At 43.5% G+C, this 14,783-nt stretch overlaps 2 protein-coding genes across 4 annotated transcripts in view; one reads left to right on the top strand and one right to left on the bottom strand.

Annotated features, from left to right (window-relative positions):
- Positions 1 to 6,171: 6,171 nt before the first annotated feature.
- LOC117772689 (C-X-C chemokine receptor type 5) lies at positions 6,172 to 8,975 on the top strand. Its single transcript, XM_034604027.1, has 2 exons — positions 6,172 to 6,291; positions 7,757 to 8,975. Exons 1-2 carry the CDS (start codon positions 6,259 to 6,261, stop codon positions 8,825 to 8,827), a joined length of 1,104 nt encoding a protein of 367 aa, XP_034459918.1. The 5' UTR covers positions 6,172 to 6,258; the 3' UTR covers positions 8,828 to 8,975.
- bcl9l (bcl9 like) overlaps positions 8,944 to 14,783 on the bottom strand; it is a 25,732-nt gene continuing 19,892 nt past the window's right edge. For all 3 annotated transcript variants that reach the window (XM_034604024.1, XM_034604026.1, XM_034604025.1), the window contains exons 5-9: positions 14,326 to 14,500; positions 14,095 to 14,179; positions 11,367 to 13,770; positions 10,990 to 11,244; positions 8,944 to 10,867 (exon numbers count right to left, since the gene is read on the bottom strand). In XM_034604024.1, coding sequence (XP_034459915.1) covers positions 9,687 to 10,867; positions 10,990 to 11,244; positions 11,367 to 13,770; positions 14,095 to 14,179; positions 14,326 to 14,500 — 4,100 coding nt within the window. In that variant the 3' untranslated portion in view covers positions 8,944 to 9,686. The remainder of the gene's footprint in view (positions 10,868 to 10,989; positions 11,245 to 11,366; positions 13,771 to 14,094; positions 14,180 to 14,325; positions 14,501 to 14,783) is intronic.

Here is a 14,783-nt window from a genome sequence, read left to right as displayed (position 1 = left end):
CATGTGAACCGCACAAAGGTTTAACAGGGGGGGGGATGGGAGGCGCCTGGCTTTCCTTGGCGCTGCGCTGCGCGGCGCGGCGCTTCAGCGCCAGGTGTAAACCCGGCGTCAGTGTACCATAATCTGGATGCCAGATTGGCAGGCTGCAGAAAACATACCAATGAATATCGGCCAATGTTATCGGTGAAAGTCAAGTTTATTACCGATACGCCGATAGCAGTAAACGAGGCGAATATCGGCCGCTACCGATATACGGCCGATACATCGGTGCACCACTACTTATTTCATCTTTATACAGTTTACCCTTGCACTTTTTTTGCACTGCTGTTTCAATAAAGTTGATCTAATCTTATCTTATTTCCCATCTAACCAACTAGCGACTGTAGATAATTAAACCCTCTGGTCAACATGCCTGGATGTTGTATTCAAATGTGATTTGTAAGGTGATTGTCATCAGAAATAACACAAATAAACCTGACCAGTTCAGTATAATTGTCTCTTGTATATGAAGCTAGAATATTGTGAAGTTACTTGTACTCGTATTATGGTTCTTGATGTGTACTTTTTTTTAAAAGTACATAAAATGACTGAAACTATCGTTGTTAAACTTTATTCAACATTCAACGGCCGCAGTAAACACCAGAACATGTGCAAACTGCATCATCATTATAACATCTGTCAAAACCACGCATGTTCACAGTAAGACAAGCTGGAGGGTTTTACTTTACATTTCTTCTTCACCCCTTTAAAAGTTGTGATGGAAATTCATCTTGAGATTTGAAATAATGAAATTCTCAGACTGGAGTTGCCTTTGAGTCTTTATAATAGTAAACTCTGCAGAGGTTACACAACAAGCACGGGTGCTCAAAATGGAACTGGCAAGTTCACAAAAGCCAGAACTTATACAAAGAGGCGTTTCATAAAACATAATATGAAAAAAGACATGAAAGACATGAGATCATCTGTGTCTGTCCGTCCGCTGTAGCAGTTGGAAGAAAAACATCACCATATAAGGGCATGCACCCTGTTGATCAAGGTCATAGCAGTGAGACACCACCAAATAAGGGTTCCATCCTGTCAGGTAGACAGTATCACAGCAGTTAGACACCTGGTCAGGGGGATTTCCAATACCTTAGACACTGGTCAGTTGAATTTTCCACTACAAAGTCCTCTCATAATTTGTCATTAGGGTACAGATTTTATTGCTGCAGCCGGAGGAACTGTACTGTGATCACTCTGCAAGGACTCGGCAAGGAGCTGCCTTTGGGCAATCAAAAACACACATTCATTTTTTAACATCTGCTGTGGAGAAAGAGTCACTTTGCTGAAAATCTTTGTTCAAAAGCCTTCAAATGTCGCAGGCAACGACAATTAAAATGGAAATGGGAATCTGTGGGGGACTAAAGACTAAAACCTATCCAAGTTATACACTTTCATTCTGGTAATCTGGTAACAAGATTCTTGATTAAAAAGGTTTGGAGAAGGCGTTGCACAGTCTGGAGAAGAACCTGCTGATGGCGCTGGATCTTGATGGTGGTGTCACAAGCAGATCTTTGACGACAGAGACAATATATTTGTCCAGTGTTGGGTCTTCCATTTCCAATTCTAACAGCACACTTACAACCCCGTGCCACTTTTTGCAGATTTTTTTGAAAACAGTTTTGTCAAGTTGTTTCATCATTTTTGGGGTGATCTCAAAATCTTCATCCTTGATTTCGACCCATATGTTTTCGAGTAGACGCTCGATGATGGTGTTTGGTGATCTGAGAGTGTCCGACAACTTTGCTTTAGCAAAGATCCTCGAAACCAGCTTCAGAACAATTATCCTGATGGGTAATTTCCTTCCTTCCACTGTTGGTTCTTGCTCTTCTCTGTATTCTTCACTGAATTCAGGAGTGGTCACCTTGCTTTCTGAGCCAGACCCGTTACCAGGTGCTGAAGGCAGACTGGCCCCACCGATCGGGCCCTCTGACACAGCTTTTTCTAAACTATGTGTTATCACCGTGGAAGTGAGAGTTTCTGACTGTGTGTGAAGCCACCACCTCATTACTCCAAGGAAACACCACACAATGGCAAGGATGTCAGCTGATATTATAGCACGTGGCGGACAAACCGTTATGCTTGTGCACCGTGGTTGTGAGGCTTTTGGTCGTGAGGTCATCTTAAATCTCATCCTATCTATGTGATTGTTTAGGATATTATTCAGCTCGTTGGTTAACTCGAGGGTTTCACCACTGAAAATATCATCCATCCATTGAGACCCATTCTGCCCCTGCTGTATCTCACCAACTGCTGCTGGAAGCAGAGCGTCAATATCACTCGTAACAGATTGCATTGACTGCCTACCCAAAACCTTGTCAAAGGCCGGGTTGTAAAGGCTGTCAAAGTACTTGTTATTCAGTCTGCCCACAATACGACAAATGGACGCTTGGGCAAACTGCTTTGCAGCGATTGTCCTAATCCTTTCAGACACTTTCTTCAGAGAGGGTGTGCTCTGGGCTGTTTCTGGATCATCTTTGTTTTGCGACATGATTTCATCCACAATCACCTCAGCAACGTCATCTGCAACATTCTTAATCTCCAGAGTGGAGCCAGATTCCAACTGATCATAATCATAGTCGGATATTTCATCGTTAGTAGATTCTGTGTATTGAGAGACCTCCTCCTTAATGATCTCCTGGACAGTTGTGGATGTTGCAGACAGAAGACTTTCCCTGTCTTCTGAGATTGTCTTCTGGGATGAGGATGATGACTGACTGTCATCTTCATTGACCAGTTGGTAGACCTTCTTTTTGCTCTTAGAAGGTGCACACATACGTTTCAGATTCCTCATGAGTCCCTTGATCATTTTGCCGGCCTGTTGAATCATACCTTGTAGTCTTTTTGGAGGTGTGACACGAGGAGTAGTTGCCTTCACACCGTCCACGCCCATGGAAAGGACAGAGTTGACACACTCTGCAATCTCTTTAGCAGTCAACTGGGTCAAATTCTCTGAACTTACAAGATTGATTTCATCTGGAACGTCAAGAGCCTGAGCAAAAACCTGAGGAAGTGTGTTGCCCAAAGAGCAAATCACACTCTTCTCAGACACAGGCACAGCTGTGCTCTCAAGATCCTTTAGGATGGATTGTGTCATCAAAATGACAATTTCCAGCAGTTTCTCTCCGAGTATGGTCATTGTGGCCACATCAGGTTTGCCTTTTTTCGAAAGATTCCATTGTTCTGATGTCATGCCTTGGAAAAAGGACGTCACAATGGGCAGAATGCTGTCGATGTCCATCTTCATGTTTCTGATATTGTTTTTCAATACTTCTCTTATTGGCTTAGTTTTTAAAAATCGTACTATTCCTGTCGGAAGTGCTCTCTCTGTTCTCCGTGTACTACCCCTACCATACACTGACATAGGACAAAGGAGATATCAGAAATGAGATTATAGCACACACCAAAGGGAACACACACACCAAAGGGAACACACACACCAAAGGGAACACACACACCAAAGGGAACTTGGTGCTAAAGCCTGGTGCTATGATGTCAGACTAGCTGCTTAGTTCTCTTTGATGTGTGTGTACACACCATAGACTGTATATATAATGGACGTAGGGTCCGTGACGTCACCCGTTGGTTTCTGAAGAGTGAAAATTAGGCTAGTAGTAGGCGTTCACCCGGCGCCATCTTGCCGGTGCTGACTCCTCCTAGTTCCTGGCTAACCAATAAATGGGCAAAGAGGAGGAGCGCGAGTGAAGACTGACAGCTGAGCCACGCCCGCAGAGCGCAACGTTACCTGGTTAGCTCAGGCTAAGGAGCTAGGCTACATGCTAACCGCGGCTGCTAACCGGCTAGCGCTGCGGTGTTGCTGCTTCAGGATGGTCGCGATGTTTACAACGAACTCACTAGAGGTAAGTAACCTTGAAACTACACAACAACAAAACCTATTGCTTTATCTATTATCATAATCATTTGCTTACATGCCTCAAGTGGTTTTTAATATGTAATTGTTATAAAAGGTACCGTTTATTTAACACGTGTAATGAACAGATTGAAGCAAATTAACTACACTACTATAGTCGTGTTTGGTTGTGACTTGATTTTAATTTTAATAAGTTAATAAGTTAATATGAATACGCTACATGTGTAAGTTGCATGTGATAGTAACTATGTTTCACAAATGTTCTGATACATGCTGGTATAACCACCATTACTATTGCCACCTTGTTTATTTAGCCTGTTATGGAATTTACAGTGAATTAGACAGTTTAGATATGATTATAATCTCCACACACCACTGTTGGTTCTCATATTTATTATATAATTATGTTTTCACACTGAGAAAAGTGGAGAGACTTGATGTGGACTGTTATCAGCAGCTCTGTGGGAGATTATCACCTTGAATATTACAGATGAGGTAGAAAGACATTTTATCTATTTGTACAATGTTTTATTTCTTTCAGTACATTACATTTCATTTAGCTGATGCTTTTATCCAAAGCGACTTACAATATGTGCATTTAACCATGAGGGTACAAACCCAGAGCCCAGTACATCGGTTCTGTCTGAAATCTGTGGTGCTTCCACCTGCTGAACACAGAATAAACTGTAAGAACCAGTCTTTGCTGGAACATACACAACATAAAACATCCTTTTATAGTGAGTTTCTTCTTTTCATTAGATGAAGCACTGCAGCACCTGATGTCCTCAGCATCCACTGTGGCAGCAGCAACATGGTGGAGATCGGCAGCTTCAGGCTGGTCAACATGAGGACGACCTGCACCAGCTTCATCTGCACAACACTTCATGTTTTCCTCCCTTAACTAAAGATGGCCTGCAACTGTTTAGAGTTGGCAGTCATTGCTAAGTGTCATGGATAATAGAGTTAATTTCTATATTCATTATGGTTGGTTAAAAAAATGAACACTTATCAGAACAATGTTTATCTTTTACTTTCTGATTTGATACACTTTAGATAAAAACCCAGTGTTTTATTTTTCTTCTTTGCCATAAGAGACAGAACACAGTCAGCACAGCTGTGTCCTTCAGGCTCGTCCGTCCCTAATAAAATGACAGGAAACATAAAAGTATGGCATTATTGTAGAGGAAGTGTTGCTTATGAACAAAGTTTGTATCCTTATTTTCTGTGGATATTCAACTATGTATTTGAATATGGTTTTGGATTAAACAGTGCACTACCAAGACAATGAATGTACAGTATGGAGTTCTTCCACATTAATAGTATTGCATTTATAATTTAATGCATTATGTATTATGTGCAATACTTTGCTTTGATTGTTTGTAAGTTATGAAAACAGGTCTGTACCTGGAGTCAGTGTTGAAGTGATGACCCTCAGTGTTCAGTCTGGTTGGATTCCAGTTGTGTCTCATGTTGGACATCCACAGGTGCAGGCTGTCTGAGTCACCTAGAGGAACATTCAACACAAATACACAGATACGTAAAGTCATACATGTGCCAGGTTAACTCCTTAACAGAGTTTTACATGGTAAAAAAGTTATTACTTCAAAGTTCATCAGATCATAATCATTTCAGCTTAGGAAATAGGTGGTGGACATCAGCCTCAGGTTCTCTATGTGAATGTCTATTCTAGTAAAGTTACACTTCCTATAATTTATTTATGTGACAAAAAAATACATTATTCTGCATGTCCACTTATTTAACACAATAATTCAGTAAAGTCTGCCTAAGATTAACGATGTAAAAACAATGTAAAATAAACTGTACTTACCACAGAAACGGGAGCGCAGACGTCTTTAAGTTCTCCGTCCGGGGGAACAAGCCGAACATCAAACCGTGTTATTCATCCGATATGTGAGTGAAACCTCTCCACAGACTCTCCTGTCCATCAAGTGATAATTATTCATAATATCAAACCTCTATATAATTTAAACGAGTGAGTTAGAAAAAAATTCACCCCCCTCAGAGTTGTCATGAAGGAAGAACTAAGTGATTGAGACTAACACCGTTTTTTGAACCATGCTGTAAACAGGTTTAATTCTGCTCTAAAGTCGGGCTTTTTAACATGGGAGTCAATGGGAATGGACTCCTTCTTGGAGCCAGCCTCGAGTGGCCACCCAGTGAACTGCAGCTCTTTGCACTTCCGTATTGGCCTCATCGCTCGGCCCGGGATGTTGCCCCTCGCTAAACCCCCAGAGAAGAAATACATAAGAACCAGCAATAACAGGAAGTTCAGCCCATTTCACTACGGCAGCGAGAGATAAACATTCCAGTGACCAAGATTTATCGACATGGCAGTGACAATGACTTTTACAGATTTCACGGTAAGACACGACTAATAATTGATCAAATTAACGGTACGTTTCTCTAGAGCTATAAGGATTTTTTTGGGGGGGGGAATTATCACATCTGCTGTAGATTAAAATTTGGATATTCAAACACAACATGTGTGCATGTTCATTGTTTGGATTCCCCAAAACATAAAAGGACGAGTGTCAAAGTCAGCCTCGGGTCTGGTAAAGCAAAAGTTTTTTTTTTAGGTAACGAGCTAAAGGAAGCTTCTTCTTTTAATTGTCACAAAGCTGAAGAACAAAACCCACAAACAACTGACTTGAATTACTGAAGCGTAGAAGAATAAACGCACATCAACAGATGTGTTCAGCTTCTTTCCTGTCAACTCTCCAGGGAAATAAGTGAGATGAAATTCGATGTAATACATATATACTGTAGGTTTGTCCTGAGAGGAGAGAAGGGTAATACAGTATTTTTAAATGTTCTTATCTCTAATGATATATATATATATATATATATATATATAGATTACAATGTGAATCCAATGTATACATTTCCTTATTGTAGAAGACATTACATGATTAAAATGTTGTTTAAAATGTCTGATATCGTTAAAATGAAGCAGTCATCAACTTTACGTGCTACATATTATTTGACATGCACCAACTGCAACTGTAATTCAATTCTAATTAATTCATAAGGTTTTAAAATGTAAAAATGTGCTTATCGGAATGTACATTTTTATTTTGTTCTCTTAAAAGATGATAAACTGTTTTACAAATATATCTTAATATCATATTCACTGATTTGTCTTATTCTAAAGCATTCATTTATCTAGAAGTCACATGACAATACAGGTGGAAAAAGTTCATTATTTTATTACATTACATTGGAATGCAATTAAGTTTATGAGGGTGCATTCAATTTAACATATAGGTTTTGGGTGTTTTTTTACACCTTTGTCATGTATGGAAAAATGTAGTTTAAAATTGTTTAGACCTTCAAGTAACTAAAACAATTTTTGTTTGCATCATCTCATTCTTCATTTATCAAGTTGAAGGTTTAATCTCCATCTGACATAATATTAATTAAGATTATGATTTTATTTATTTTAGAAAATAGCACAAGACTGCAAATGTTACTTCTACGAAAAACAAAGTCATAATTATTAATTAATTAATTAATATGCAGCCAAAATAGGATGTTTTGTTGCATTTTCTCTCGTGGTTACTGTGAAAGGGGAAGTGAAAAAAATCTGGCCTATTCAGTGTTTCCTGAACAATTTGACTATGATCACTGCAAAGACAAAAACTATTTAAAGCATGTTTGTCTGCCGTTTAAAGTAAGCATATTTTTTTTATTTCGTTATCAAAACTACTTATTAGAATTTAGCCAATATCAATCAAATTGTGTAATTAACCCACAGCACACAAAGTAATTATCTGTGTGATGAGATCATTAAAACTAACACCCTCCCTCTCCCTCGTTTTAAAGCAGGACCTTGGAGAAAATGACAATGACACAGACTACGTTTATCATAACTTCTCCGGCTTCGTAGACTACACCTGTGAGGAAGAAGAGCAGGGCCTGCAGTCCCTCGGTGCTGCGTTCCAGCCGGTGTTGTACAGCCTGATCTTCCTGCTGGGTGTGGTAGGGAACGGCCTGATGATCACGGTCCTCCTGAGACGTTGGCGCTTACTGCGCATCACTGAGATCTACCTACTTCACCTCGCCCTGGCGGACCTCATGCTCCTCTTAACGTTTCCTTTCGATGTGGTCGACCTCGTCACTGGTTGGGTGTTCGGGGAGTTCCTCTGCAAGCTGGTGGGCCTGATGAAACATCTCAATCTCCTCTGTGGGAGTTTCCTTCTAGCTTGCATTGGGTTTGATCGGTACTTGGCAATCGTTCATGCCATTCCCAGTATGCGAAATCGGCGTCCGAGAGCAGTGCATGTAACTTGCATTTCACTGTGGCTTGTCTGTCTGGGTTTATCAGTACCAAATGTTGTGTTTCTCACTGTGAGAAAGGACGACACTAACACCTCCAGCCTCTCCTGTTTCTATTATCATCACGATATCCATGGACACAACTGGGTTTTGACCGCCAGAGTCTTTGATCATGTTTCCTTCTTCCTACCTCTGACTGTCATGAGCTACTGCTACACAGCAGTGGTGGTTACTTTGTGCAAGAGTCAGAAAAGCCAAGCAAAGCAAGGAGCCATACGACTGGCTATAGTTATCACTCTTGTCTTTTGCTTCTGCTGGCTCCCATATAACATCACCTTACTGATAGAAACTCTGGTAGACCTGGAGGTCATCTACTATGAAAGCTGTCAACCTTATATCGCGCTGAAAGCCGCCCACGAGGTGACCAAGGGTCTGGGTTTCTCCCACTGTTGCCTGAACCCCTTCCTTTATGCCTTCGTTGGGGTGCAGTTTCGAAAAGAGTTATATCGGTTACTGCGTCAACTTGGCTGCGGCCTGGTTTGTCTGCCGTTCATCGGAAGTCAGGGTCAAAGTCGACCGTCCACTTCTGATGGAGCAACAACCATGAGCAAGACAATCTAAACGGAAAATAAATCTAAATAAACTCTTGTACAATGCTTCTGTTCTGTTATATTTCACGTGTGGTGATAAATCATGTTCAAATCTTTCCAGATGTGCTGATAATACAGTACCCATTGTATTTTACAGATGTTTTATTTTCCCAGGTTATTGATGGCTGAATCTGTATTTGCTTGTATTTTAGCAGCTGCAAATTGAATTTAATAAAGATTTAATATGTTATACAACCACTTTGCCCCTCGTCAGTGTTATCAAACAACAGTAATCGACAACACAATAACGGAAACTAAAACCACCTTAGAGATCAGTATTATTCTATTTTTTAGACTTCTATTAAAACACAGCTTTACAGACCAACTGCAAACATTCACAAATTGCATCTTATATACAGCAAGTATATATTATATGTGTGTGTAAATGTGTATGTATGTATATATAAATATGTATACATACATACACATAAACATATATACATATATAACTCCTTTGCACGACAGTTTGGTAGTTGGAGAAAATAAATCAATGATATTAAAACAAATATAAATTTGAGGCACTCCTCTCCTGACCGCCATTCTGTTCCCACAACAAATACACACATCTTATAAATATACATATGTTACAGTATTTTAGAAAATGGCTTCAGATTTGTGACTAAACCATAATACAGTGCTTTTAAAGATTCAATTTTTTTTATCAGCTGTAATCCAAAATTTTAAGATTATCACTGATACCTTGTTTTTACATTCCTCTTTTCAAACAGCCGCGAGAATAACATTAATGAAAACATTTGGACACGATGGGGGACGTAACCTGTGGACACTTTCTTCTTTTTTTTTTTTTTTAACAGCTCATGTGAGTTGGATCAGAATGGCATATTGGCCATGCCTCCAGGGCCGTAGGCAAGAGGACTGTCCAGAGACATTCCCCGCTGTCTTAGAGACTGGGGTCCCATCATACCTGACTGCGGATGGGGAGGGGCCATCATGGGACCCTGAGGGGACATCAGAGGACCCTGGGGGCCGAACGGATCCCCTGGAATTGACATGCTTCGCTGCTTAGCCTGCATCATCATAATGTTTTGCTGTGCCATCAGATTGTGTGGGTGCTGCTGGGAGGACATCATGCCAGGATATGGATTGGAAGGATGGTGGAGGAGACTGTTGGCCATCATGGCTTGCTGTTGCTGGAGTTGCTGCTGTGGTACCATGCCTGTCCTTCCCATCATATGTCCAGGGGGGCACATGGGGCCCATGCCCATGCCACCGCCCGAAACCATAACCCTAGAGCCCCCTTGATGAATACCCATGCTTTGGCGTATCCCACTATGTGAAGGGTGAAGTGGCAGCTGCTGTTCGGCCATCATATTCTGTAGGTTTGCTAAGTGGGGGTTAGATGAAGGACCAGAAGACGAAAGCTGTTTGAGGAGCTGCTGGGGAGTAGGTTGCTGGGATGGTGGCCCCTGATGTGGATTCTGATGTTGCTCGCTCTTGGGGAAGTACTGAAGAGTGCTACTGGGCTTATCAGAAGGAATGATGCGGGACAGATCAAATTCAGGGATCCCCATATGAGTGGGACGTATGACTTCACTTAGATCCGGGCCTTCCCCCATGGGCAGAGAGGCAAATGATTCTGAGGGGTGAGAGGGTCGTTGGTGAGGATGGCCTTTGCTCAACAGGTGTAACTGCTGGGGCGGCAGACTGTCCTCATTAGATTGAGAGAAATTATGTGACATTCCCCCAATAGGTGAGTGCATGGGCCCATGAGATGGCGGCTGCATGCGAGGAAAACCTGCCATCTGGTTCTGAGATATGGGGGAAACATTGCAAGGCCCCATTCCATCAGGTCCGCCTCCTCCCATCATGGCAGGATTCATGGCAGGTAGAACCATTTGGTTTGGAGAAGAGAGAACAGGTCCTGAAGCATCGTGGGACAGGTGCTGCTGACCTTGATTGACAATACCCATGGGGCTTTGTGGATCACTGTGCGGGCCAATGGAGCCTTGGGAGACAAGTATCTGGGAGGTCTGGAGATTTCCAATGTTTCCTGTTGATAAAACAAGGCAAGCATGTGAAAAATTATTAGAAATATAAGCGAAACAATACAGATCAAAGAAATAACACAACATATTTTCAAATGACACAATGACCCAGGGCTTGTTTTCTTACCTCCAATGCTAACACCGGACAGAAGAGGGCGATCAGGCATCATCTCGTCATCGGAAGTGGCAATTGTTTTGATTGCTTCATGGTAGAGAGGAGTAGAACTGGGCATGGCATACTTGGACATCTGAGACATGATGAGGGACAAAGGATTTTGAGATGGAGGGGCATCAGGAGAGGAAGTAAATGGCATAGTAGGATTCATAGAGCTTGGCTGGCTAATGGGGGTAGAGTTGGAACTCCTGGGGTGAAGTGGTTGCCCTGCAAAGGAAACATAAAAAAAACAATGAATATCACAGCAATAGTAATATGAGGAACAGCACGAATGATGATCAGATGTCAGTGCTGGGAACTCAGATGTGTGTCATCGATTCTAAACATACCTGTCTCAGTAGAACTACTTCCTCCATTGCCCACGACTTTCCCACTGGTTGGACCACCTGGACTTGGAAGAGCTGTTTTAGGAGATGACCACCCTGGCGAACCCACAGCCATAGCTGGGGACTTCAGTCGTCCAGGAGAGGCAGACGGAGAGTGCAAGCCGAGGTTGGAAGAACCCATTACCTGGGGAGACTTCATGGAAGAAGAGGACGGAGTCCCAGCACCAGATGCAGGGGGAAGAGGGGGGTGGTGGCCTGCAGAGGAGATCTGTGAGGGTGACTTCAGACCTGGAGCAGAGGGGGAAGGTAGAAGAGGAGATGGCTCTTGATTGAGGGATGGTGACTTAAGCTGATGAGGAGGAGGCACTGAAGGAGATGTCAGAGGGTTAATGTTGATTGATAGGTCAGAGGGGTGCCGAGGACCGAGGTCTGCTCCCCTGAGGCCTCCAGTCATCGGCATGTGACTGAGCCGCGAGGTACACCCCATTTGATTAGGTCCTTGATGGTCCGACCCAAACATTGCAGGGCCGGGTTGTTGAAGATAGGGTCCTTCCACCTGTCCTCCAGAAAAGGGACCTTGATTGTGAAACTGGAAGGGACCATCAGGTCCTGGGATCATTACTTTATTTCCTCCTCTTCCATTCTGTGAAGCCCTGATTCGTGCAATCTCTCCAGGACTAAACATCTCACCTAAAGCCCCCCCTCCTGCAGGACCTCCTCTGAGCTTCTGCGATAGCATCATCTGATGTTGTTGCTGAACATTCATTTGTGGGTTCATGTTCATTGAGAGGTTGTTCCCCAGAGGAGAATCCACCATGTCTCTCATCTGAGGACCCACACCAGGAGAGCCCATAATCTCCCGGGAGCCAGGAAAGTCCATTGGATCTCCCCGTGTGGAGGGTGGGCCTCGACCCATTGCCAAATTGGAAAAGTCTGGGCCCCCAGGATTGTCCATAATTCTTGAGCCCAGGTTGTCCTGGTGCTGCTGTTTTGCTAATCGGTCAAGTTCGAACCTGGGTAGCCCCTGCATTTGCCGTTTCTCCATAATGCGAAACATTTCCTCACGTGTTAACAGATGCTCTGGCTCTCCCTGTAAGTGCTGAGGAGGCCCCCCAGGATAGCAGCCATGAAAAGGGCCTCCTCCACCTATGTCATCTATCCAAATCATCCCTGGCCTGGTGGGCCTTTGGTGTCCTAGACCCTCCATTGATAAAACTCCCCCTGGACTACCAGGAAAGGCCCCTCCCCCAGGTGGCCCTCTCTGCATCTGTCCCAAGAACCTCGGGCCACGTGGTCCTTCTTGGTGCATGTCTATCATTCGTGCATTTCCGCCCATTCCTCCTCCCATCATATTGCCGGGACCCCACTGCTGGTCTCCAGGCTTGCTGTGGTAGGGAGGAGGGGGTCCTCTCATCATCATGGGACCTCCATGTACGCCCATCTCAGTCACCATTCTAAAGTGCTGCGGATGTGTGGGGGGTTGCATTTCCTGTTGTCGTCTCTTCTCTTGGTAGTATTCTTCTTGAAGTTTCCTCCACGCCATTTGCTCTGGGGTCAGCCCTTCGGGTCCAAGTAAGGGACCCATATCAATCCCAGGTGAAGACATCTGGTGGTGGGGGTGTTGTGGTAGGTTGTGGTGAGAGTCCATTTGAGGGCTATCAAGGCCAGGTCCACCAAGGGAGTGTGTTTGAGAAATTATGGACTGGAGGGGTTCTTCATATTTCTTTATCCCTCCCATCGGAGCCAAGGCTGACGATAGCATATTACCGCTGCTGCAATTTCCAGGGTTATTAGTACCATTATCACTATGCTCAAGAATAGCACTTCTGTCAGTATTGTTGTTATTATTTAGATTGGAAGAGTTATTAGTAGCATTGTTGTTGGAGCCACCTGTCTCTCCAGGGACTCCACTGGCTCCACTGCGCAGTAGCAGTCTCTCTATGTCTCTCAGCGTCTGCAAAGAGCGCTCCCTATGTTCCAGCTGCTCTTTAGAGAGGCCATCTTGGTTCCCCGGGCCGCCCCTCTGGCCCATATCACCCTGTAAGTGTGCAGATAGGATGGAGGGATTCTCTGAGGGATAAACAGTAGCAACAGGAAGAGGCATACCCCCTGCGCTCTCCCCATCTCCAGTACCTGGAACCGGGCCTGCTGGTGTGGCCGAGTTCCCTCCTTCTGACCTATGGGCGACGATGCTGTTATTGCTGGAGGCACCGCCTGATCTGGTCTGAGAGGATTCATTATCAGAATGTCCTGCTGATGACGGTGTCCCCGCACGGTGCAACGGGCCTCCAACTCCTGCGGAGGCTGGTCGTGGAGTTCCACTTTGGGATTTTGGGGTGCCTGTGGGTGGAGAGCTGTTGGAGTTCCCCTTCTCAGACATGTTGGGAAGCTTTGCTAATGGGTGGCCCTGTAGCAAACAAAAGAAAAGGAAGAAACAAGTTATTATCAAGCTACTGAAATGCTACTGCTAACTCTACTACTATTTTTTAGTAGTAGAGTTAATGATATTATATATATATTATACTTAAACAAAACAGTACATTTCACTTGCTAATGGAAACAAGAACAAAGAGTTAGCTGAGACCAACATAGCTAAATAAATTAACCGTATCAAATACTTTCCCCCTGTGGTGTTTATTGTGGAAAAATACTTTTAATCCCCTGTGGTTGAACAGGTTTAACACAAACTTCACATTTTGTTTAATTTGCCACTAAGCTGTAGAAGTCTGACCTGCTCCAACTTGGTGCGTGGAACATTTTGCTGGTGAAACAGAAGAATGGAATCAGTCTGTCCTTTAATTACAGCCTCTGCAGCGCTGTCAAAGATACAGAGGAAAAACACAAACTAAATGACGACTGATGTTGCATCATTCAATGTTCAGGTAAATATGGAACAAACAAATCCAATCACGAAAAATCTAGATATTTCCCACTGCATGTCAGGTCTGCAGGCAGCTCTCACCTGTTGGCTAGGTTGGTTGTGAAAACATACACCACTTGCTGTGAAGACTGAGGTGGTTCTGCTTTTAGCCCTGGTCCCAGTCCACATCCCATTACAGGACCCCCAGGTTCAGGCATGGGCCCTGCAGACAGGCGGTCAGAGAGGCCCTGGATAGGACCTGCCAGCCCGCGCTCCCCTGAAGGAAAACCAGCAGCACATTTGTTAGGTTCATCTTAAGAGGTCTTGTTGCAGCAGTGCATCATCTTAACACTAGATGGAGCTAAGACACATGTAAAGTCAACTTAGTACAGCATTCAAGGCTGACTTCCCCTGTCTTTCACTGTCTGTGCAGGATCTGAACACAGCGATGGATAATTTATGGCCTTAACCTGTTGTTTTCAGAACAAATAAAAGTGAGACATGCCAGGGGATTTCTACATGTAACTCATCCTGCCCTCACAGTTGTGGCCACAATGACA

This window comes from Hippoglossus hippoglossus, chromosome 13 (assembly GCF_009819705.1).
Source record: "Hippoglossus hippoglossus isolate fHipHip1 chromosome 13, fHipHip1.pri, whole genome shotgun sequence".
NCBI classification, from domain to species: Eukaryota; Metazoa; Chordata; class Actinopteri; order Pleuronectiformes; family Pleuronectidae; genus Hippoglossus; species Hippoglossus hippoglossus.
This window is presented reverse-complemented; position numbering and strand designations above follow the sequence as displayed.

Excerpts from the sequence above, each read along its gene's own strand:
- LOC117772689 (XM_034604027.1), top strand. The coding sequence starts at position 6,259 with ATGGCAGTGACAATGACTTTTACAGATTTCACG. Across the intron at positions 6,292-7,756 it reads TGACTTTTACAGATTTCACG|GACCTTGGAGAAAATGACAA; the intron begins GTAAGACACGAC and ends GTTTTAAAGCAG.